This window comes from Chlorocebus sabaeus, chromosome 12 (assembly GCF_047675955.1).
Source record: "Chlorocebus sabaeus isolate Y175 chromosome 12, mChlSab1.0.hap1, whole genome shotgun sequence".
NCBI lineage: Eukaryota > Metazoa > Chordata > Mammalia > Primates > Cercopithecidae > Chlorocebus > Chlorocebus sabaeus.
In genome coordinates, this window is record NC_132915.1 from 46,594,781 (window position 1) to 46,617,279 (window position 22,499).

A 22,499-nucleotide genomic window follows, 5' to 3' on the forward strand; every position below is an offset into this window, starting at 1 on the left:
ATGGTATGTTCTTCCATTTGTTTGTGTCCTCTTTTATTTCACTGAGCAGTGGTTTGTAGTTCTCCTTGAAGAGGTAGGTCCTTTACATCCCTTGCAAGTTGGATTCCTAGGTATTTTATTCTCTTTGAAGCAATTGTGAATGGAAGTTCATTCATGATTTGGCTCTCTGTTTGTCTGTTACTGGTGTATAAGAATGCTTGTGATTTTTGCACATTGATTTTGTATCCTGCAATTTTGCTGAAGTTGCTTATCAGCTTAAGCAGATTTTGAGCTGAGATGATGGGGTTTTCTAAATATACAATCTTGTCATCTGCAAACAGGGACAATTTGACTTCTTCTTTTCCTAACTGAATCCCCTTGATTTCTTTCTCTTGCCTGATTGCCCTAGCCAGAACTTCCAACACTATGTTGAATAGGAGTGGTGTGAGAGAGGGCATCCCTGTCTTGTGCCAGTTTTCAAAGGGAATGCTTCCAGTTTTTGCCCATTCAGTATGATATTGGCTGTGGATTTGTCATAAATAGCTCTTGTTATTTTGAGATATGTTCCATCAATACCGAATTTATGGAGAGTTTTTAGCATGAAAGGCTGTTGAATTTTGTCAAAGGCCTTTTCTGCATGTATTGAGATAATCATGTGGTTTTTGTCTTTGGTTCTGTTTATATGCTGGATTACATTTATTGATTTGCGTATGCTGAACCAGCCTTGCATCCCAGGGATGAAGCCCACTTGATCATGGTGGATAAGCTTTTTGATGTGCTGCTGGATTCAGTTTGCCAGTGTTTTATTGAGGATTTTTGCATCGATGTTCATCAGGGATATTGGTCCAAAATTCTCTTTTTTGTTGTGTCTCTGCCAGACTTTGGTGTCAGGATGATGTTGGCTTCATAAAATGAGTTAGGGAGGATTCCCTCTTTTTCTGTTGATTGGAATAGTTTCAGAAGGAATGGTACCAGCTCCTCCTTGTACCTCTGGTAGAATTCGGCTGTGAATCCATCTGGTCTTGGACTTTTTTTGGTTGGTAGGCTATTAATTATTGCCTCAATTTCAGAGCCTGCTATTGGTCTATTCAGGGATTCAACTTCTTCCTGGTTTAGTCTTGGGAGAGTGTAAGTGTCCAGGAAATTATCCATTTCTTCTAGATTTTCTAGTTTATTTGCGTAGAGGTGTTTATAGTATTCTGTGATGGTAGTTTGTATTTCTGTGGGGTTGGTGGTGATATCCCCTTTATCATTTTTTATTGCGTCTATTTGATTCTTCTTTTTTTTCTTTATTAGTCTTGCTAGCGGTCTATCAATTTTGTAGATCTTTTCAAGAAACCAGCTCCTGGGTTCATCAATTTTTTGAAAGGTTTTTTGTGTTTCTGTCTCCTTCAGTTCTGCTCTGATCTTAGTTATTTCTTGCCTTCTGCTAGCTTTTGAATGTGTTTGCTCTTGCTTTTCTAGTTCTTTTAATTGTGATATTAGGGTGTCAAATTTAGATCTTTCCTCCTTTCTCTTGTGGACATTTAGTACTATAATTTTCCCTCTACACACTGCTTTAAATGTGTCCCAGAGATTCTGATATGTTGTGTCTTTGTTCTCATTGGTTTCAAAGAACATCTTTATTTCTGCCTTCATTTCATTATGTACCCAGTAGTCATTCAGGAACAAGTTGTTCAGTTTCCATGTAGTTGAGCAGTTTTGATTGAGTTTCTTAATCCTAAGTTCTAGTTTGATTGCATCGTGGTCTAAGAGACAGTTTGTTATAATTTCTGTTGTTTCACATTTGCTGAGGAGTGCTTGATTTCTAACTGTGTGGTCAATTTTGGAATAAGTGTGATGTGGTGCTGAGAAGAATGTATATTCTGTTGATTTGGGGTGAAAAGTTCTGTAGATGTCTATTAGGTCTGCTTGGTGCAGAGATGAGTTCAATTCCTGGATATCCTTGTTTACTTTCTGTCTCGTTGATCTGTCTAATGTTGACAGTGGGGTGTTAAAGTCTCCCATTATTATTGTATGGGAGTCTAAGTCTCTTTGTAGGTCTCTAAGTACTTGCTTCATGAATCTGGGTGCTCCTGTAATGGTTGCATATATATTTAGGATAGTTATCTCTTCTTGTTCAATTGATCCCTTTACCATTATGTAATGGCCTTCTTTGTCTCTTTTGATGTTTTTTGGTTTAAAGTATGTTTTATCAGAGACTAGGATTGCAACCGCTGCCTTTTTTTGTTTTCCATTTGCTTGGTAGATCTTTCTCCATCCCTTTATTTTGTGCCTGTGTGTGTCTCTGCTCGTGAGATGGGTCTCATGGATATAGCAACCTGATGGGTCTTGACTCTTTATCCAATTTGCTAGCTTGTGTCTTTTAATTCAAGCATTTAGCCCATTTACATTTAAGGTTAATATTGTTATGTGTGAACTTGATCCTGTTATTATGATGTTAGCTGGTTATATTGCTTTTTAGTTGCTGCTGTTTCTTCCTAGCATCAATGGTCTTTACATTTTGGCATGTTTTTGCAGTGGAGGGTACCTGTTGTTCCTTTCCGTGTTTAGTGCTTCCTTCAAGAGCTCTTGTAGGGCAGACCTGGTGGTAACAAAATCTCTCAGCATTTGCTTCTCAGGAAAGGATTTTATTTCTCCTTCACTTATGACACTTAGTTTGGCTGGATATGAAATTCTGGGTTGAAAATTCTTTTCTTTAAGAGTGTTGAATATTGGCTCCTACTCTCTTCTGGCTTGTAGAGTTTCTGCCGAGAGATCTGCTGTTAGTCTGATGGGCTTTCCTTTGTGGGTAACCTGTCCTTTCTCTCTGGCTGCCCTTAACTTTTTTTCCTTCATTTCACGTTTGGTGAATATGACAATTATGTGTCTTGGAGTTGCTCTTCTTGAGGAGTATCTTTGTGGCATTCTCTGTATTTCCTGAATTTGAATGTTGGCCTGCCTTGCTAGATTCGGGAAGTTCTCCTGGATGATATCCTGCAGAGTGTTTTCCAACTTGATTTCATTCTCCCCATCTCTTTCAGGTACACCAATCAGACATAGATTTGGTCTTTTCACATAGTCCCATATTTCTTGGAGGTTTTGTTCATTTATTTTTGCTTGTTTTCTCTAAACTTATCTTCTCGCTTCATTTAATTCATTTGATCTTCAATCACTGATACCCTTTATTCCAGTTGATCGAGTCGGTTATTGAAGCTTGTGCATTTGTCACGTAGTTCTCGTGTCATGGTTTTCATCTCTATGAATTCGTTTATGGACTTCTCTGCATTGATTATTCTAGTTAGGCATTCATCAAATCTTCTTTCAAGGTTTTTAGTTTCTTTGCGCTGGGTTCGTAATTCCTCCTTTAGCTCAGAGAAGTCTGATTGTCTGAAGTCTTCTTCTGTCAACTCGTCAATGTCATTCTCTGTCCAGCTTTGTTCCGTTTCTTGCGAGGAGCTGTGTTCCTTTGGAGAGGGAGAGGTGCTCTGATTTTTAGAATTTCCAGATTTTCTGTACTGCTTTTTCTCCATCTTTGTAGTTCTGTTTACCTTTGATCTTTGACGATGGTGACGTAGAGATGGGGTTTTGGTGTGGATATCCTTTCTGTTCATTATTTTTCCTTCTAACAGTCAGGACCCTCAGCTGCATGTCTGTTGGAGTTTGCTCGAGGTCCACTCCAGACCCTGTTTGCCTAGGTATCAGCAGTGGAGGCTGCTGACAAGTGAATATTGCTGAACAGCAAATGTTGCTGTCTGATCATTCCTCTGGTAGCTTCGTCTCAGAGGTGTACCCGGCTGTGTGAGGTGTCAGTCTGCCCCTAGTGGGAGATGTCTCCCAGTTAGGCTAGTCGGGTGTCCGGGACCCACTTGAGCAGATAATCAGTCTGTTCTCAGATCGGATTCTGTGCTGGGGAAACCACTACTCTCTTCAAAGCTGCCAGACAGGGACATTTAAATCTGGAGAGGTTTCTGCTGCCTTTTATTTGGCTATGCCCTGTCCCCAGAGGTGGAGTCTACAGAGGCAGGCAGGCCTCCTTGGTGTTCCGTGGGCTCCATCCAGTTCGAGCTTCCTGGCTGCTCTGTTTACCTACTTAAGCCTCAGCAATGGCAGGCGCCCTTCCCCAGCATCGCTGCCGCCTTGCAGTTAGATCTTAGACTGCTGTGCTAGCCATGAGGGAGGCTCTGTGGGCATGGGACCCTCAGAGCCAGGCATAGATGTGCCATTTGCTAAGACTTGGTAAAGCCCAGTATTAGGGTGGGAGTGACCTGATTTTCCAAGTGTTGTATGTCATAGTTTCCCTTGACTAGGAAAGGGAATTCCCTTCTCCCTGGTGCTTCCAGGGTTAGGTGATGCCTTGCCCTGCTTTGGCTCTTGCTCGTTGAGCTGCACCAACTGTCCTGCCCCACTGTCCGACACACCCCAGTGAGATGAACCCGGTACCTCAGTTGGAAATGCAGAAATCACCCGTCTTCTGTGTCGCTCATGCTGTGAGCTGGAGGCTGGAACTGTTCCTATTGGGCCATCTTGGTGCGTATCTCAAGAGGTCTCCTATATACACTGTTGCATCCCCACTTGCATCTGTTATTTTCTGTCCCTTTAGTAATAGTCATTCTAACTAGGATGACGTGACATCTCATTATGGTTTTGATTTGCATTTTACTAATGATTAATGATGCTGAGCGTTTTTCATATACCTGTTGGCCATGTGTATATCTTCTCTTGAGAAATATCCATTCGTTTTTTTTTGCACATGTTAAAATGTGACTTTTGAAAAACCATTGAGTTCTTTGAGTTCCTTGTAGATTCTAGCTACTAGTCCCCTGTTGACTGAGTAATCTGCAGATATTTTAACTCATTTCAAAGATTTCTTGCTACTTTGAAGATTGTCTCTTTTGTAGACTGAATTTCAACCTATTTTTTATTTTGCCGTGCAGAAGGTTTTTATTTAATATAGTTCCATTCGTCTATTTTTATTTTTGTTGCCTGTTTTTTTGAGTTCTTAGGCATAAAATCTTTGCCTAGACTAATGTCTTGGAGAGTTTTCTCCATGTTTTCTTCTAGCATTTTTACAATTGCATGTATTACAATTAAGCCTTTGCTCCATCTTAAGTTTGTTTGTTATATGGTGAGAGATGTGTCCAGTTTCATTCTTAAGCTCATGGTTATCTAGTTTTTCTAGCATCATTTATTGAAGAGGTGCTATCCTATCCTATCCCCAATGTATATTTTTAGTTGCTTTGTTGAAGACCAATCAGCTATGAATCGGTGGATTTACTTCTGGGTTCTATATTTTGTTTCATTCGTCTATGTGTCTATATTTATGCCAACACCATGCTGTTTCAGTTAATATATCCTTGTAGTATATTTTGAAGTGAGGTAGTCTCATACCTTCAGCTTGGTTCTTTTGCTCAGGATTGCTTTGGGTATTCAGGCTCTTTTTTGGTTCCATATCAATTTTAGAATTTTTTTTCTATTTCTGTGAAAAATGATGTTGGTAATAATAGAGATTGCACTGAATCTAGATTGCTTTGGGAAGTTTGGTCATTTTAGCAATATTAATTCATCTGACCCATGAGTGTGATATGTTTTTATTCTTGTTTGTGTCCTTTTCAATTTCTTTCATCAGTGTTTTTGTTTGTTCGTTTTGTAGATGTCTTAACCCTCCTTGGTTAAATTTAATCTCAGATACTTATTTTTGTTTTTTGTAGCTTTTGGAAGTAGAATTGCTTTTTTGATTTCTTCTTCAGCTATTTCATTACTAATGTATGGAAGTGCTACTTATTTTGTACATGATTTTGTATCCTGCAACTTTTCTGAATTTATTTATCAGTTCTGAGAGTTTTTTTGGTAGAGTCATTAAAAAAAGAAAGATATAAGATCATGTTGTTTGCAAAGAGGGACAGTTTGACTTCCACTTTTTCAAATTGGATGTCTCTTCTATTGTTTTTTTATTTTGCCTGATTGCTCTGACTGGTACTTCCAGTACTGTGTTGACTGGAAGTGGTGAAATTGAGCATTCTTTTCTTGTTTAAATTAGAGGAAAGGTCTTTAATTTTTCCCCATTTAGTGTGATGTTAGCTATGGGTTTGATGTATATGGCCTTTAATATCTGGAGGCATGTTTTTTGTTTCACTAGTTTGTTGACAGTTTCTATAATAAAGGTGTGTTGAATTTTATCATGCTTTTTCTGTATTAATCGAGATGATCAGATTATTTTTGTCCTTCAGTTTATTGATGGGATGTGTTACATTTGTTGATTTGTGTATATTGAATCATCCCTGCATCCCTAGGACAAATCCCAGTTGAACATATTTGTGTTATGATGTTGACCATTTTTTCGTATGCTTCTTGGCTACTTGTATATCATCTTTGGAGAAATATCTCTTCAAGTCCTTTTGTTGCCTTTTTAATCTATTGATTGTGTCCTTTGATGAACAAAAGTTTTCAATTGTGATGTAGTACCATCTGTACGTTTTTGGCGTAGTCCCAATTTTATGTTTTTGCTTTTGTTGCCTATGCTTTTGGTGTCATTTGCAAGAAATCATTGCCAAATCCAATATCATGATGTGTTTTCCATATGTTGGGAGTTTTCTAGTTTTGGCTTTTATATTTTGGTCTTTAATCCATTTTGAGTTTTTTTTTTTTTTTCTTTTGTGTATGATGTAAGGGTCCAACTTCATTCATTTGTGTGTAGATACCTAGTTTTTCCGGCAACATTTGTCAAAAAGGCTGCCTTTTAGTCATCAGTTGGTCTTGGTACCTTTGTGAAAAGTTATTTGAGCACATATAGAAGTGTTTATTTCTAGGCTATTTTTATTGGTCTGTATATCTGTATGTCAGTACAATACTGTTTTCGTTATTGTAGCTTTGTAATACATTTGGAAATGAAGAAATATGAGTTCTCCAATATTATTGTTTTCAGAATTGCTGTGGCTATTTAGGGTTGCTTGAGATTTCATATGAATTTTAGGATGATATTTTAACTTTCTGCAAAAAGTGTCATTGGGATATTGATAAGGAGTGCATTAAATGTGTAGCTCACTTTTGGCAGTTTTTACATCTTAACATTGTCTTCCAATCTAGTGACATGAGGTGTCTTCTATTTATATGTGTCCTCTATAATTTCTGTTCATAATGTTTATAGTTTTCAGTGTACAAGTCTTTTACCCCCTTGGCTAGATTTATTTCTAGTATTTTTTTCAATTGTAAGTGAAATTGTTTTCTTAATTTCCTTTTCTGATTATTCGTTGTTAATATATAGAAATGTAGCTATTTTGTGTATTTTTGTGTGTGTGTACTGCAGCTCTGCTGAATTATTTGTTCTAAAAGTTTTTGGTGGAATCTTACGGTTTTCTACATATAAGAACACGCCATCAGCAAGAAGAGATAATTTTACTTCTGCCTTTTTTATTAGGATGCCTTCTATTTTTCTTGCGTAGTTGCTCTGGCTAGAACTTTAAATAAATACTGTGTTGACGCTGGGCGCGGTGGCTCACGCCTGTAATCCCAGCACTTTGGGAGGCCAAGGCAGGCGGATCACGAGGTCAGGAGATCGAGACCATCCTGGCTAACACAGTGAAATCCCGTTTCTAGTAAAAATAAAATAAAATAAAAATTAGCCCAGCTTGGTGGCAAGTGCCTATAGTCCCAGCTACTCTGGAGGCTGAGGCAGGAAAACGACGTGAGCCCGGGAGAGGGAGCTTGCAGTGAGCTGAGATCGTGCCACTGCACACCAGCCTGGGTGACAGAGCAAGACTCTGTCTCAAAAATTAAAAATTAAAAAAAAAAAATACTATGTTGAATAGAAGTGGTGAGAGTGGCAGTCTCATCTTGTTCCTGATTTTAGAGAAAAAGCTTTTAGTCTTTTACTATTGAGTATGATGTTAGCTATAGGCTTTTTGTATTTGGCCTTTGTTATGTTGAAGTAGCTCCCTTCTATTCCTAGTTTGTGGATTTTTTTTAAATCATGAAAGGGTGTTCAATCCTGTCAAATGCTTTTTCTGTATGAAGTGAAATGATTCTATGATTTTTGTCTTTTATTCTTTCATTGTGGTTTATTTCATTAATTGAATTTTGTATGTTTAAATTGTCCTTGCATTCAAGGCATAAATTCCACTTGGTCATATTGTGTAATCTTTTTTGCTAGTATTTTGTTTATGATTTTTGCATTAATATCCATCAGATAATTGGTCTCTAGTTTTCTTCTAGTGTTGTTTTCTAGCTTTGGTATCAGGATGATGCTCTTCTCATAGAAGGAGCTTCAAAATACTCTCTGTACTTCAGTTATTAGTAGAGTTTGAGGAGCATTGGTGTTAATTGTTTAAATTTTTGGTAAAATTATCCAGTGAAACCATGTAGACCTGTGCTTTGTTGGTAGGTTTTTGATTACTTATTCAGTCTTCTTTACTGTTCTGTCAGATTTTCTGTTTTTTCATATTTCAGTTTTCATAAGTTTGTTTCTAGGATTATATCCACTTCTTTGGATTATCCAATCTGTTGGAATACAGTTTTGTATGTGTTAGAATACAGATTTGTTAGAATACAGTTTTGTATTTGTTAGAATACAGTTGTTCTTAGTATTCTTAGTTTTCTGTTTGCATTACTTTGCTGAGGATAATGGCTTCCAGCGGCATCCATGTTGCTGAAAAGGATACGAGTTTTTTAACCGCTACATACTATTCTATAGGGTGTATGTATTATATTTTCTTTATCCAGTTTGTTGTTGGTGGTCACCTAGCTTGATTCCATGTCTTTGCTCTTCTGTTATGATGCATATACAAGTGCACATGTGTTTTTTGTAGAACACTTTATTTTTCTTTGGCTACTGAGTGAGGCTGGGTCAAATGGTAGTTCTATTTTTATTTTTAGTTCTTTGAGAAATCTCCAAACTGCTTTCCACAGTGGCTGAACTAATTTTCAAACCTACCAACAATGTATAAACATTGCCTTTTCTCCATAGCCTCCCCAACATCTGTTATTTTTGACTGTTTAGTAAAAGCCGTTATGATTGGTGTGAGATGGTATCTCATTGTATTTCTGATTTGCATTTCTCTGATGATTAGTGATTTTGAGCATTTCTTTCATGATTGTTGGCTGTTTGTATGTCTTCTTTTGACAAGTGTCTGTTCATGTTCTTTGCCTAGTTTTTAATGGGGTCATTTTTTTTTTTTTGCTTGTTGACTTAAGTTTCTTATGGATTCTGGATGTTAAACCTGGATGTTAGACCCCTGTTAGATGCATAATTTGTGAATATTTTCTCCCATTCTGTAGGTTGACTGTTTACTCTGATGATAGTTTCTTTTGCTATGCAGAAGCTCTTTAATTAGATCCCATTTGTCAATTTTCGTTGCAATTGCTTTTGGCGTCTTCATCATAAAATCTTTGCCAGTTCCTGTGTCCAGAATGGTATTGCCTAGGTTGTCTTCCAAGGTTTTTATGGTTTTTGGTTTCATATTTAAGTCTTTAATCCATCTTGAGTTGATTTTTGCATATGTTGTAAGGAAGGGGTCCAGTTTCAATCTTCCGCATTTGGCTAGCCAGTTATCTCAGCACCATTTATTGAATAGGGAGTCTTTTCTCCATTGCATGTTTTTGTCAGCTTTGTTAAAGATCAGGTAATTGTTGGTGTGCATCTTTATTTCTGGATTCTCTATTCTGTTCCACTGGTCTCTGTGTCTGTTTTTGTACCAATAGTACCATGCTATTTTGGTTACTGTAGCCCTGTAGTATAGTTTGAAGTTGGATAATGTGATGCCGCTGGCTTTGTTCATTTTGCTTAGGATTGCTTTGTCTAACTGGGCTTTTTGGTTCCATATAAATTTTGGAATAGTTTTTGTAATTCTGTCAAAAATGACATTGGTAGTTTGGTAGGAATAGCATCGAACCTGTAGATTCCTTTGTGGAGTAGGGCCATCTTAATGATATTGATTCTTCCAATCCATGAGCATGGCATGTTTTTCAACTGGTTTGTGTCATCTATGATTTCTCTCAGCAGTGTTTCGTACTTTTCCTTGTAAAGATCTTTCATCTTCTTGCTTAGATGTATTCCTGGGTATTTTGTTAATTTTTGTGGCTATTGTAAAGGGATTGTGTTTTTGATTTGCTTTGCAGCTTGAACATTATTGGCGTATAGAAATACTACTGATTTTTGTGCATTGATTTTGTGTCCTGAAACTTTACTGAAATTGTGTATTCCCTAGGAGCCTTTTGGTGGAATTTGTAGGGTTTTCTGTGTGTAGAATCATCTTATGAGTGACAGGGGGTAATATGACTTCTTTTCCTATCTGTACGTCTTTTATTTTTTTCTCTTGACTGATTGCTCTGGCTAGGACTTCTAGTACTGTGTTGAATAGGAGTGGTAAGAGTGGGCGTGGCTTCTAATTAAACTAAAGAGCTTCTGCACAGCAAAAGAAACTAGCATCAGAGTGAACAGTCAACCTACAGAATGAAATAAAATTTTTGCAATCTACCCATCTGACAAAGGTATCCAGAATCTACAAGGAACATAACAAATTTACAATTAAAAACAACCCAGTCAAAAAGTGGGTGAAGGACATGAACAGATACTTCTCCTTCAAAAGTGGACATTTATTATGCCAACAAACATAGGAAAAAAGCTTATCAGTAGTCATTAGAGAAATGCATATCAAAACCACAGTGAGGTACCATCTCATGCCAGTTAGAAGAGCGATTATTAAAAAGTTAGGAAACAACAGATGCTGGCAGGGTTGTGGAGAAATAGGAATGCTTTTACACTGATGGTTGTGCAAATTAGTTCAGCCATTGCGGAAGACAGTGTGGTGATTCCTCAAGAATCTAGAACCAGGAACACCATTTAACCCAGCAATCCCATTACTGGGTATATACCCAAAGGGTTATAAATCATTCTACTATAAAGACCCATGCACAGGTGTGTTTATTGCAGCACTATTTACAATAGCAAAGACTTGGAACCAACCCAAATGCCCATCAATGATAGACTGGATAAAGCAAATGTGGCACATATACACCATGGAATAGTATGCAGCCATAAAAGAGAATGAGTTCATGTCCTTTGCAGGGACATGGATGAAGCTGGAAGCCATCATCCTCAGCAAAGTAACACAGGAACAGAAAACCAACACTGCATGTTCTTACTAATAAGTGGGAGTTGAACAATGAGAACACATGGACACAGGAAGGGGAGCATCATAGACTGAGGCCTGTTGCGGGGCAGGGGGCAAGGGGAGGGAGAGCATTACGACAAATACCTAATTCAATTGGGAGTTAAACCTAGATGATGGTCTGATGGGTGCAGCAAACACCATGGCACGTGTATACCCATGCAACAAAACTTCATGTTCTGCACATGTATCTGAGAACTTAAGAGAAAAAAAGAGTGGGTATCTTTGTCTTGTCTTGTTCCAGTTCTTAAAGGGAATGCTTCCAGCTTTTGCCAATATGATTGGTATGATGTTGGCTGTGGGTTTGTCATAGATGGCTCTTAGTATTTTGGAGTGTGTTCCTTCAATACCTAGTTTGTTGAGAGTTTTTATCATGAAGGGATGTTGGATTTTATCAAAAGCTTTTCTGTGTCTATTGAGATGATCATATGGTTTTGTTTTTAATTCTATTTTATAATTATTTGAGTTTTCTCTTTTTAAAATCTAATTTATCTAAAGGCATATCCATTTTTAAAGATCTCTTCCAAATCCAACTCTTATTTAAAATTTTTTTCTATTGTTTTGTTATTTAATTAATCACTACTCTAATCCTTCTTACTTCTTTCTTCTGCTAACTTTTGGTTCTATTTGTTCTTCTTCTAGTTCTTTCCAGTGTGTAAATTTAGGTTGTTGAGATTTTTCTTCCTTTTTAATGTACTACACACTTACAGCTATAAACTTGCCTCTTACCATTCCTTTTTCTGCATCACATAAGTTTTGGTATGTTTTCTCATTTCTATTTGTCTCAAGGTATTTTCTAATTTCTTTCTTTCATGATCTCTTCTTTGGTCTATTGTTTAAAAATGTTTTGCATAATTTCCACGTAGATGAAAATTTTCCAGTTTTCCTTCTGTAATTGATTTCTGGTTTTATTACACTGTGATCAGAAAAAATACTTTATATATTTTTAGTATTTTAAAATTTGTTGAGCCTTGTTTTATGGTCTGTCATGGAGAATGTTTCATGAGTCATGAAGATGAATGTATGTTCTTTTGTTGTTGAGTGGAATATTCTGTATTATTCTTTTAGTTCCAGTTGTTCTATACTGTTGTTCTACTCCTCTGTTTCATTATTTATTTTGGTTCCAGACCACCACAATAAAGGGAATACTGTAATAAAGTGAGTCATACAAGTGTTTTTGGTTTCTAACTTCATATAATTATATTGTACATTGGTTGTAAGATTTATTTCTGGTTATTTTATGTTTCTTGTTAATATTATAAATGTTTAGTTATATAGAAAATCATCTGAGATTTGCACAGTTGTCTTTTATAATCTTGCTCAACTCTAGCTCTAAATGTTTACACTTTGTTTTTGTTTTTTGGTGGAAGATCATATTGGCTACTAATAAGAATGGTTTACTCTTTCTCTTAATATTTATATATTTAATGTCTTTTCTTTTTTTCCTTCTCTTAGTATATTACCTAAAATCCCCAGGACAATTTTAATATAAAACAAATTTGTTCTTGATTTTTGAATGAACATTTCACAATTAATTATCGTATTTGCTGATTTTTGGCATTCATACCAAAGTAAGAAAATTCTTCTGTATTCCTATATTTTTGTTAGTTTTTTGTTTTTGTTTTTAAATCGTAAGGTGTTGGATTGTTTTGGGTGATTTTTCTGACTCTATTGGCATGTTCATATTTTTTTTTCTTTAATCTCTTAATGTGGTAAATTATATTAATAGATTTTCTAATGTTAAGCCGTCCTTGTATTTCTGGAACCAAATAATCTCAATAAATTACCCAAATCTTTCTTTAATACTACTATAGTTTATTTTGGATTTTTGCATTTATATGCCTAAGTGATATCGCTCTGAAATGTTACTTTTTATGTCCTTTCCTTTCTGACTTGGATAACAGGTCATGCAATTTTCATAAAATGAGTTGAGAACATCCTTTTTAAATTCTTTGTAACGTTTCCCACAAGACAGGGGTTATTCATTTATTGAAATGTTTGTAGGCCTTTCCTTTAAACCTTTAGGACCAGATAAGGTGTTTTTGTGAGTCAGCTTTATATAATTAATTAAATGTGTTGATATTTGTAACATTTTGAATTATCCTTTTGAAATTTTCTAGTTTTTCTTTTTTTTGAATTTTTAAATTTAGAGTGTGTAGTATAGTCACATGGCTTAAAACTGAACAATATTTAGTGGGAAACAATGAAAAGTTTTACCTTAATTTTGTATTAATATGAAGGGGATTTCCGTCAGAGAGGAATTCTATTTTTGTTTTTTACCTTGGGAGCATGACTTGTGGGGGCCCACCATAAGTCATGCTCCAGATTTGGGGTTCACTGACCTTCCAAAAATGGAAACCCAGGCTGGAATTATGTGTGAGGGCTAGCTTTAGGACCACCTGCACTGAGGGGTGCATTTTCCTACTTCGTTTTCTTTCTTCCTTTGCTTAGTATTACAAATGAAGTTCTATTATTTATTCTTGATTCCATTCTGGTAATTTAGGTTTTTCATGAAAAATTGTTCTAGGTTTTTATACTTACTGGGAAACTTGCTCTCATATTTTATAATAATTAAAATGTATGTATTATGTCCACTGGAAGCTGACATTTGGATTATTGTTTTCAGCCTATCTTTCTTGTAGTCTGCTTTATCATGATGAATGGACTCACCATTTACCTCTTTGCTCCCAGGACATATCCCTATGAGAGATCTTTAATTCCTATCTTTATCTTGCAACTCCACAGATACTTATCAACAGGTCCTGTCATTTCTACCTTCAGAATATATTTTAAATTGGACTCTTTACCACCTCTGTTATTACTTATCAAGACACCATCAGCTTTGGCTGGATTATTTCAATAATTTTTGATATGGTTTCTCTGTGTCTACTCTTCACGTCAAATAGTTTTTTCACTTTAACTGCCTGATTGTTCCATTTTTGCTTCATAATGTTTGTCTATTTTAGTATATTCTGTATATTTATAGTTCTTTTAAATTGGTTCCCATATTTGCATTTCGCTAGGATAGTGTCGCTGCCTTGCCTTGCCTTGCCCTGCCTTGCCGTTGCCTTGCCCTTCCCTTGCCCTTCCCTTCCCTTCCCTCCCCTCCCCTCCCCTCCCATCCCCTCCCCTCCCCTCCCCTCCCCTCCCCTCCCCTCCCCTCCCCTCCCCTCCCCTCCCCTCCCTGCTTCCTTCTTTCCTTTCTTTCCTTTCTTTCCTTTGGTGCAGTCTCAGCTCACTGCAACCTCCACCTCCCAGGTTCCAGTGATTCTCATGCCTTAGCCTCCTGAGTAGCTGGGACTACAGGTGCATGCCACCATGCCCAACTAATTTTTGCACTTTTAGTAGAGACGGGATTTCACCATGTGGGCTAGGATAGTCTTGATCTCTTGCTCTCGTGATCTGCCCGCCTCAACCTCCCGAAGTGCTGGGATTACAGGCATGAGCCACTGCGCCTGGCCGAATAGTGTTTATTTCTGATTGTTCACTTCGTTGACTCTCTTTTTGAAGGTTAGATTTTGAAGGGTTTGTCTTGATGGGAATTACCATCTTCTATTTCTACCCTGGTGTTCGTTTATCCCTTTTAAGCTATTTTGAGGTTCCTAGTACTTTTGGGTATCTCAGTCTGGAGCTAGATCTTCTTTCAAGCCTGAGGCACCTTGTCCCTCCCTGATATTTGGCAGAAATCAGATTGAATCTTGAGATGAGCAGCTTTACACAGATCTTATCTGTGGTATGTTAAAAAATTTCTTCTATGTCTCCAGACTATAGTTACAATCTGTTTTTGGCTTCTTGTAGTTTTTTATTTTTTTTCTTTTGTTCATTTGTTTGTTTGTTTTTAAAATAGTACTTTAAGCTCTAGGGTACATGTGCACAACGTGCAGGTTTGTTACATATGTATACATGTGCCATGTTGGTGTGCTGTACCCGTTAACTCGTCATTTACATTAGGTATATCTCCTAACGCCATCCCTCCCCACTTCCCCACCTATGAGGGGCACTGGTGTGTGATGTTCTCCGCCCTGTGTCCAAGTGTTCTCATGGTTCAATTCCCACCTATGAGTGAGAACATGCGGTGTTTGGTTTTCTGTCCTTGCGATAGTTTGCTGAGAATGATGGTTTCCAGCTGCATCCATGTCCCTACAAAGGACATGAACTCATCCTTTTTTATGGCTGCATAGTATTCCATGGTGTATATGTGCCACATTTTCTTAATCCAGTCCATCATTGATGGACATTTGGGTTGATTCCAAGTCTTTGCTATTGTGAATAGTGCGGCAATAAACATACGTGTACATGTGTCTTCATAGCAGCATGATTTATAATTCTTTGCTTGTATGCCCAGTAATGGGATGGCTAGGTCAAATGGTATTTCCAGTTCTAGATCCTTGAGGAATCGCCACACTGTCTTCCACAATGATTGAACTAGTTTACAGTCCCACCGACAGTGTAAAAACGTTCCTATTTCTCCACATCCTCTCCAGCACCTATTGTTTCCTGACTTTTTAATGATCGCCATTCTAACTGGTGTGAGATGGTATCTCACTGTGGTTTTGATTTGCATTTCTCTGATGACCAGTGAACATTCCATGGTCATGGATAGGAAGAATCAATATCATGAAAATGTTCATAATCCCCAAGGTAATTTATAGATTCAGTGCCATCCCTATCAAGCTACCAGTGACTTTCTTCACAGAATTGGAAAAACTACTTTAAAGTTCATATGGAACCAAAAAAGAGCCCATACTGCCAAGACAATCCTAAGCCAAAAGAACAAAGCTGGAGGCATCACCCTACCTGGCTTTGGCTTTTTAAGAGTATGAGAGCCCTTCTGTAGTCCCCAGTTTCATTATCTGAGTTTGAATTCTTTCCACTGCTAAGCGTAACAATGCATTTAGTCCTAACTGTCAGTAGTTGAACATCTACCATCTCTGTATATGTTGGGCACAAAGATAGAGTAACTTTTTAAAAAGGCTTGATTTCTCACCCTTCCTCCTTCTGCCCTATCCTCCCCTCTGTCTTCCTCTCCTTCCTCCATCTAATTGTCTGCCTTTGCTGTCTGTCTATCATTGTCTTTTTTTTTGCAGATAAATAGGAATTTCTAGTGCTTTACCTAAAACTTGGTGTTTATGTTTGGAAATAATGAATGTATGGTATTTATGTTGGCATACTTTATTTAGAGAGAGAGATATATATATATATTTTAGTTCTTTACAAAAGTAATTACAATTAATTTTATATTGTATCTTTAAAACATCTAATTTTAAAATCCTTTCACAATGAAAAAAGATGTAGAGAATGATCAGGAGGAAAAGATCAACTTTCAAGAACTTTAGGTACATTTCACTACAGTCAAGAGAACTGAACATGATCTGAGTCTCAAACTTTGGAAAACTATTTTGATGTCTTTGAAGTATTGTCCTTTCTTCTGTATGTGCACTTCAAACAGAGAAAACAGGGAAATAAGTAAATGTCTATAATTTGTTGTGATTAATATCAAAATAAATGAGTTCTTTTTGTTCATCTACTGTATTACTTTATTGTACAATAATTTAATAACTAAATGTTTTATACATATCTTCTAGTTTATTTACTTCACATTCTTAACTTTTATACCAAGAGACCATGACATTTTTAAGTTTCTGAAAAAAAATCCGTGACTGGTATAAAAGTTATTGTTTGTGTTAAAATTATTTTAAGTAAGTGAAAAAAATAAAACAGTATTAGTTTTTCTCTGTCATTTTGTAGAATAGTTAAATATAACATGTTTTGTTACGTTTAGTATTTATTATGTTTGATTATTGATATAAGCACTCTAATTTTAGGCCTTTGAAGACAATTTAATTGAAGCAAGGAAAGAAGTTGAAGTATCACAGAGTAAATATAATGCTCTATCATTACAGTTGAGTAATAAACAGACTGAACTTATCCAGAAGGATATGGATATTACCCTGGTCAGGCAAGTATATTCAATTTTTAATTTAACATTATAGAAATGTCATTAGTCATTCAGAATGATAGCATTTATACTTATTACGAACACTGTAAAATAATAACTATGTTTTCTATGGTTATATATGTTTGTGCATTGAGAATCTGGAGTTATTTACACTAAATTGAAAAATTGCCTGGGAGAATGAGTGAGTTTACAGGATTGGACGAGCATGGTCAAGGGGTACCCTAGTTTCAGTTTTTAACAAGGACATTGTAATGCTTTCATTCATTGTTTTCTTCTAACATTTCTAGCCATGTGTTACATGATACTCATATTGTTACAGTGAACAATAATAACTGAGAAACAAATTTTGACTTTTAATTTTATTATGTTTTATATAGTTTCAGTTTGTAAAGCAGTCTTTCTATATCAACATAATTGATTTTATAATACTTTTCATAAAGTTGGATTACTTGAAAAAGTAAGCACGATACACTTGTGTTTCTAAGTGTTTTTTAAAGATGTTAAAACTATTAATTTACTTTATAATTACCTTTTTCAGAAAATAGTATGAGAGAGAATAAATTAAGACAGAACTTTTCCTTGGTTCATAGATCAATATCTGTCTATCTGTCTGTCCACACGCATGAATGGACATGCATGCATATTTGTATGTATGTGTTTATTTATTTTGGTAGCACCAGAGCATGGGATCGAAGGTATGCTTCTAGAGGTATATCATAGACCTTAAATATATAATTTATTTTAATTTAAAACTAAGTGATATATAAATGATGGATACGTCTCTGCCATTCTGGTACACATTGGGTGGAGTTCTTTGGTAAAACTTATCTGGGAATTTTCCTTCATGATAGTGGGCATTGGTAAGGGGGTCAAGTTAGTGCTGTTTATCAGGTAGTTTTTATGGTTCCATTGGGTAAAATACAGTTTTGTAAATTTGTGCCCTTGTGAATTTAGTTTGGATGAGAAACTGTTTACCATTATTGAAGCCAGTAAAATTAAAATGAATTAGAACATTAACAGATTCCTTGTATCACATTTTAAAAACTTTTTCATCATAAGGGTGAGGAAAAGTATAAACTTTATAGATGACAAACTGGTTGACATATCAGCTCATATTGTAATTATTTTTAAAACAATAGTGAAGTCAGAAAAGTAATTCTAAATAGGAATAGAACCTTAGATTTGGATGAAATTTAAAAATTTTTATTTATTCATATCCTCTTCCCAATAAGATGGCATAGATAGCATTAAGTCTTTCCTTGAAACGTAGTTTAAAAGTTTCTCATGCTTTTCAATACTGCTGTTTTCTTTTTATATTGTTTAAATTTTTGAACATTGTTTTACATGTACTTAGTTGAAATTTGCCTTTTTATAATTCCCACCCATTTATTATAGTTTTATTATCTGGAGAATCTCAGAAACAATCTACTCCCTATTCTATAACATAACTCAGTGGTCTTAGTTCTCAGTGACAAAACTTTTTCACTAATTGATCAACTACTCCTATTTCTTACATAAACTCTTAATGTACATGTTTCACAGATGTTACCATATTTTGGATTACCTTTCTGACTGTTTTCCATATTGTCAATCTTCTTCTTAAAATATAACATCTAGAACTGCATAAAATATTTCAACAAAGACCTTTCCATTTTAGAGTATGATGCTGCTAGGCTATTAGAACAAATATGGTGTTCATTCTAGGATACAGTGCAGTGTTAAGGACATGGGATGTAACAACTATGTTTTCTTCTGCATTTTGCGTGAGTTTGTATATTTAAATTTAGTGTATTGCAAGAGCTGTAAGTTATTACAAATAAAGCAAGAATATCCTCACATGCACTTTTTCTTATACAATAGTAAAAGAATGATAGCTAGTGGGCCATGTGTAATTGTAAGAGTTTGATTATAAGGACTCATAGAGGCTTATGGCCTATGTGAATTAATGTAGGAACAAAAAACCAAATACTTCATGTTCTCACTTATAAGTGGGAGCTAAACACTAAGCACCCATCGACATAAACATAGGAGCAGTAGACCCTGTGGACTACTAGACGGTGAAGGGAGTGAGGGTGCATGGGTGGAAAATCTACCTGTTGGGTACTATATTTACCACCTGGGTAACAGGATCCATACCCAGACTTCAGCATCAAGCAATAGAGCCAAGTAATAGTACCACACATGTACCCCCTGTATCTAAAATAAAAGCTGAAATTTTGAAAAAAAGGATTCACAGAGGAGAAGAATAATAGCACAGAGTTGGTAGTTTGGAGCAGTGTACTTTGTCTTGAATCCTCATTATAAGTTAGTAGTTGAGTTGTCTACAATGTGTCTCCTGAGTTATCTTGTATGAAGATTACTGTTGGATATACTGCGTGTCTTATTTCTTTCATCATTATTTCATTGGGAGAGGGTGGTTATGATATACCAGTCCCAGTTTATTGAATCTATGTTGTAATCAAGACATATAAAGCCATAATTGTGGAAAAAGTGGTCTAGGCACCTTCTTATTTGGATACACTTTTCCACACTGATAAATGATAGAGCTACTGTTTCTGTATGGAGTCCCTTGTTTGAAGTTCATAGTCATTTATATTTTATTGAATATTTGATCCATGTCACCCATTGTGCTAAAGGATATTTTTGTGAACTCTACCTCAAATGATTTTTGCCTAGGTTATGGTATAAATAATTATATACAGTCATTCCTTGGTATCTGTGGGGGATTGGTTTTAGGCCTCAATATGGATACCAAAATCTATAGATGCTCAAGCCCCTTACATAAAACGGCAATATTTGCACATAACTTATGTGCATCCTCCTGTATACTTCAAATCTTTAGATTACTTCTATTAATAATATCAAATACAATGTAAATCCTATGTAAATAGTTGTTATACTGTATTTTTTGTTTGTATTATTTTGTTGTTATATTTTTAAAATTATTGTTTTTGATCTATTGTTGGCTGAATTTGTGGAATCAGAAACCACAGATATGGAAGTCCAACACTATGCATATATAATGATGTACATGTCTGTAATCTATATAGAGCATATGGATATATTTACCTAGCTATGGCATAAAAAAGGATAACCGATTAAATTGCCTAACCAAAACTTTTGCCTGAATAGGTAATGGTTCTACAATTGAGGTGAGAATTTTTGTTAGAAATTGAGTCAAGACAGTGCAGTCATAATTTTGGTTCAGAAAATCTTCAGACAGAATCCTGAAATTGGATTAATACATCTGGATTGCTGGTTTTCTCAGATGCTTAGCAGAAGCAAGTGAGTTTTCTTTGGAGAATGATAAAATAATCTGGACTTAAATTATATCTAAAGTTTTACAAAGTAAGGTCTAGCACATAGTCAGAAATGACAAGTATGTAGTAAGGAAAGAAGAATAAAAAGATACAAGACCTAGAAATGAAAGCAGAAATCCTAGTTATTTGCTAAAACATGATTAATTCACATAGATAACCCAAAATAATTTATATATAATTTAATAAGTTTATCATGCTTGGTGGATACATGGTCAGTATATAAAACTTAATTGCATTTTTATACCAGCAAAACATATTAGGAAATAAACTTAAGAAGAATTTACAATATTACTGGAGGTATGAAAAGCAAATCTAATGAAAAATGTTTGTTACCTCTATTCAGAGAATTCTACAAACATTGAGAAAAATAAAAGATCTAATATGTTCAGGGAAATAACAAAGTTCATGGTTTGGAAGACTCACTATGATGAAGATACCAGTTCTCTCTGAATAGATATTAGATTCAGAAAATACTGACCATGGATTATCAACAACAGGAAACCATTACCACCCTTAGCCAGAAAGGACAAGAATTAGTATCCTGTGACAGAAGCTGCCCAATAAGAGCAATAACCTTAGACAGAGGAACATAGACACTATCAAACTGTGGCTCAGCAGAGAGTGAGCTGGGTAAATAAATATCCGGACCTCTTTCTCCTTTACCCTGGAATCACCAGCTAGTGCCTTCAACTGATGAAATTCAGTCAGAGTCAGAAAACAAGGAGCAGTATAATCTAGTCTTTAGAGAGATTGGTCTCTTAGACTAAACAGAGTAGAGATGATGAAGATTGGCCCATTCTCAGTTACTACTCTTCTTCAGAGCTTTTCTGGCCATTATTCCCTGTTAGTCTTTGCACATGAACTTTAGAGTAAACTTGCTTATTTTTTCATGGTATATTATTAGCACATAAAATTTACAATAATCTAAGGAGAATTGACATCTTTATGGTGTTCAGTCTTCTTGTCCCAGAGTGTGGTGTATCATTTCATTTGTTTCAGTCTACCTCTGTGTCTTTCCTCATACAGGTTTTGAACATTTCTCATTAAATTTATTCCTAGCTCTTTCTTGTTTCTTGTTACTATTTTAAATGTAATTTTCCCTTCCCATATAGTTTTCAAATGATTTTTCTTTTATTGCATATAGTTTTACTGTGCAGTTGTTTTGGTGGATAAAAATTAGTTGTTTTATTTTTACTATGAATTGTGCTATAGTTATTTTGGTACAAATGATAAACGTGAATTATATAAAAATAAATACATGCAGTACAGAAAAGTATAAGGAAGGTAAAAGAAAAAAAATTACACTAAAAGTGCATCCCTAGAGAAATAATAGCCATAAAATTTTGTGATCATTGTTCTAGATTTTTCTCAGTCCCTATTTATAAATTGAAGATTGAGTAGACAGACATTTTTAAATAAAAGGGACTATATTGCACATGCTCTTTTGGTAACTAATAATTTTAGTTTTTTTTCATATAATGAAACAATAAGGCTCTCTGTGAACTTGAGGAGATTATTACATCTTAGATAATTAGTTTTTCTCTATAAGGAGCACTATCTTTCTAAAACTAAGAACAAACTGATATGAAAAACCTTGGAGATTCATGATTTTTTTTAAAACTACATTTCATCTCTAGTTGATTTTGGCACTCTGCTCTATATACTCTGGAAATGAGCACATAAAGTCAACCATTTTGACTCCCTCCAATTTGTATCTTAAGAATTATAGCATTTATCTCCTCTTGTATAACCACAGTGAACACAGATGTTTAGGCATAATTTTATATAGTACTTCAGTGTTCATCACTAAACTTTTTACTCTTGATTTGTTCATTCAATACTGTTTGTTTTGATTCATCTCATGGGCCCGTTTTTACCAGGGCTTTCCCTATTGCTACCATATGCTTTCTGCCCCTGTTGGCATCCAATTTAGTCATGTGACTTATTTTGGCCAGTGAAATGAGAGTCTTTGCAAATGCTTTAAAGGAGCCATTGTTTGATTTGCCTTTGCTTTTCACCTTTTTCCAGGAGAATAGCCTATTTCCACTACAGTCTGATGCTCCAGTTTGGGTCTTAGAATAGAGAAAAGCAAATGTA

At 35.5% G+C, this 22,499-nt stretch overlaps 1 protein-coding gene across 6 annotated transcripts in view; it reads left to right on the forward strand.

Annotated features, from left to right (window-relative positions):
- Window positions 1-22,499, forward strand: part of CNTLN (centlein) — a 366,668-nt gene that overhangs the window by 122,079 nt on the left and 222,090 nt on the right. For 4 of the 6 annotated variants that reach the window (XM_073021629.1, XM_073021630.1, XM_073021628.1 and 1 more), the window contains exon 6: window positions 16,949-17,086. In XM_073021629.1, the coding sequence (XP_072877730.1) occupies window positions 16,949-17,086 (138 nt within the window). The remainder of the gene's footprint in view (window positions 1-16,948; window positions 17,087-22,499) is intronic. The other 2 variants (XM_007969157.3, XM_007969158.3) reach the window with 1 other exon arrangement.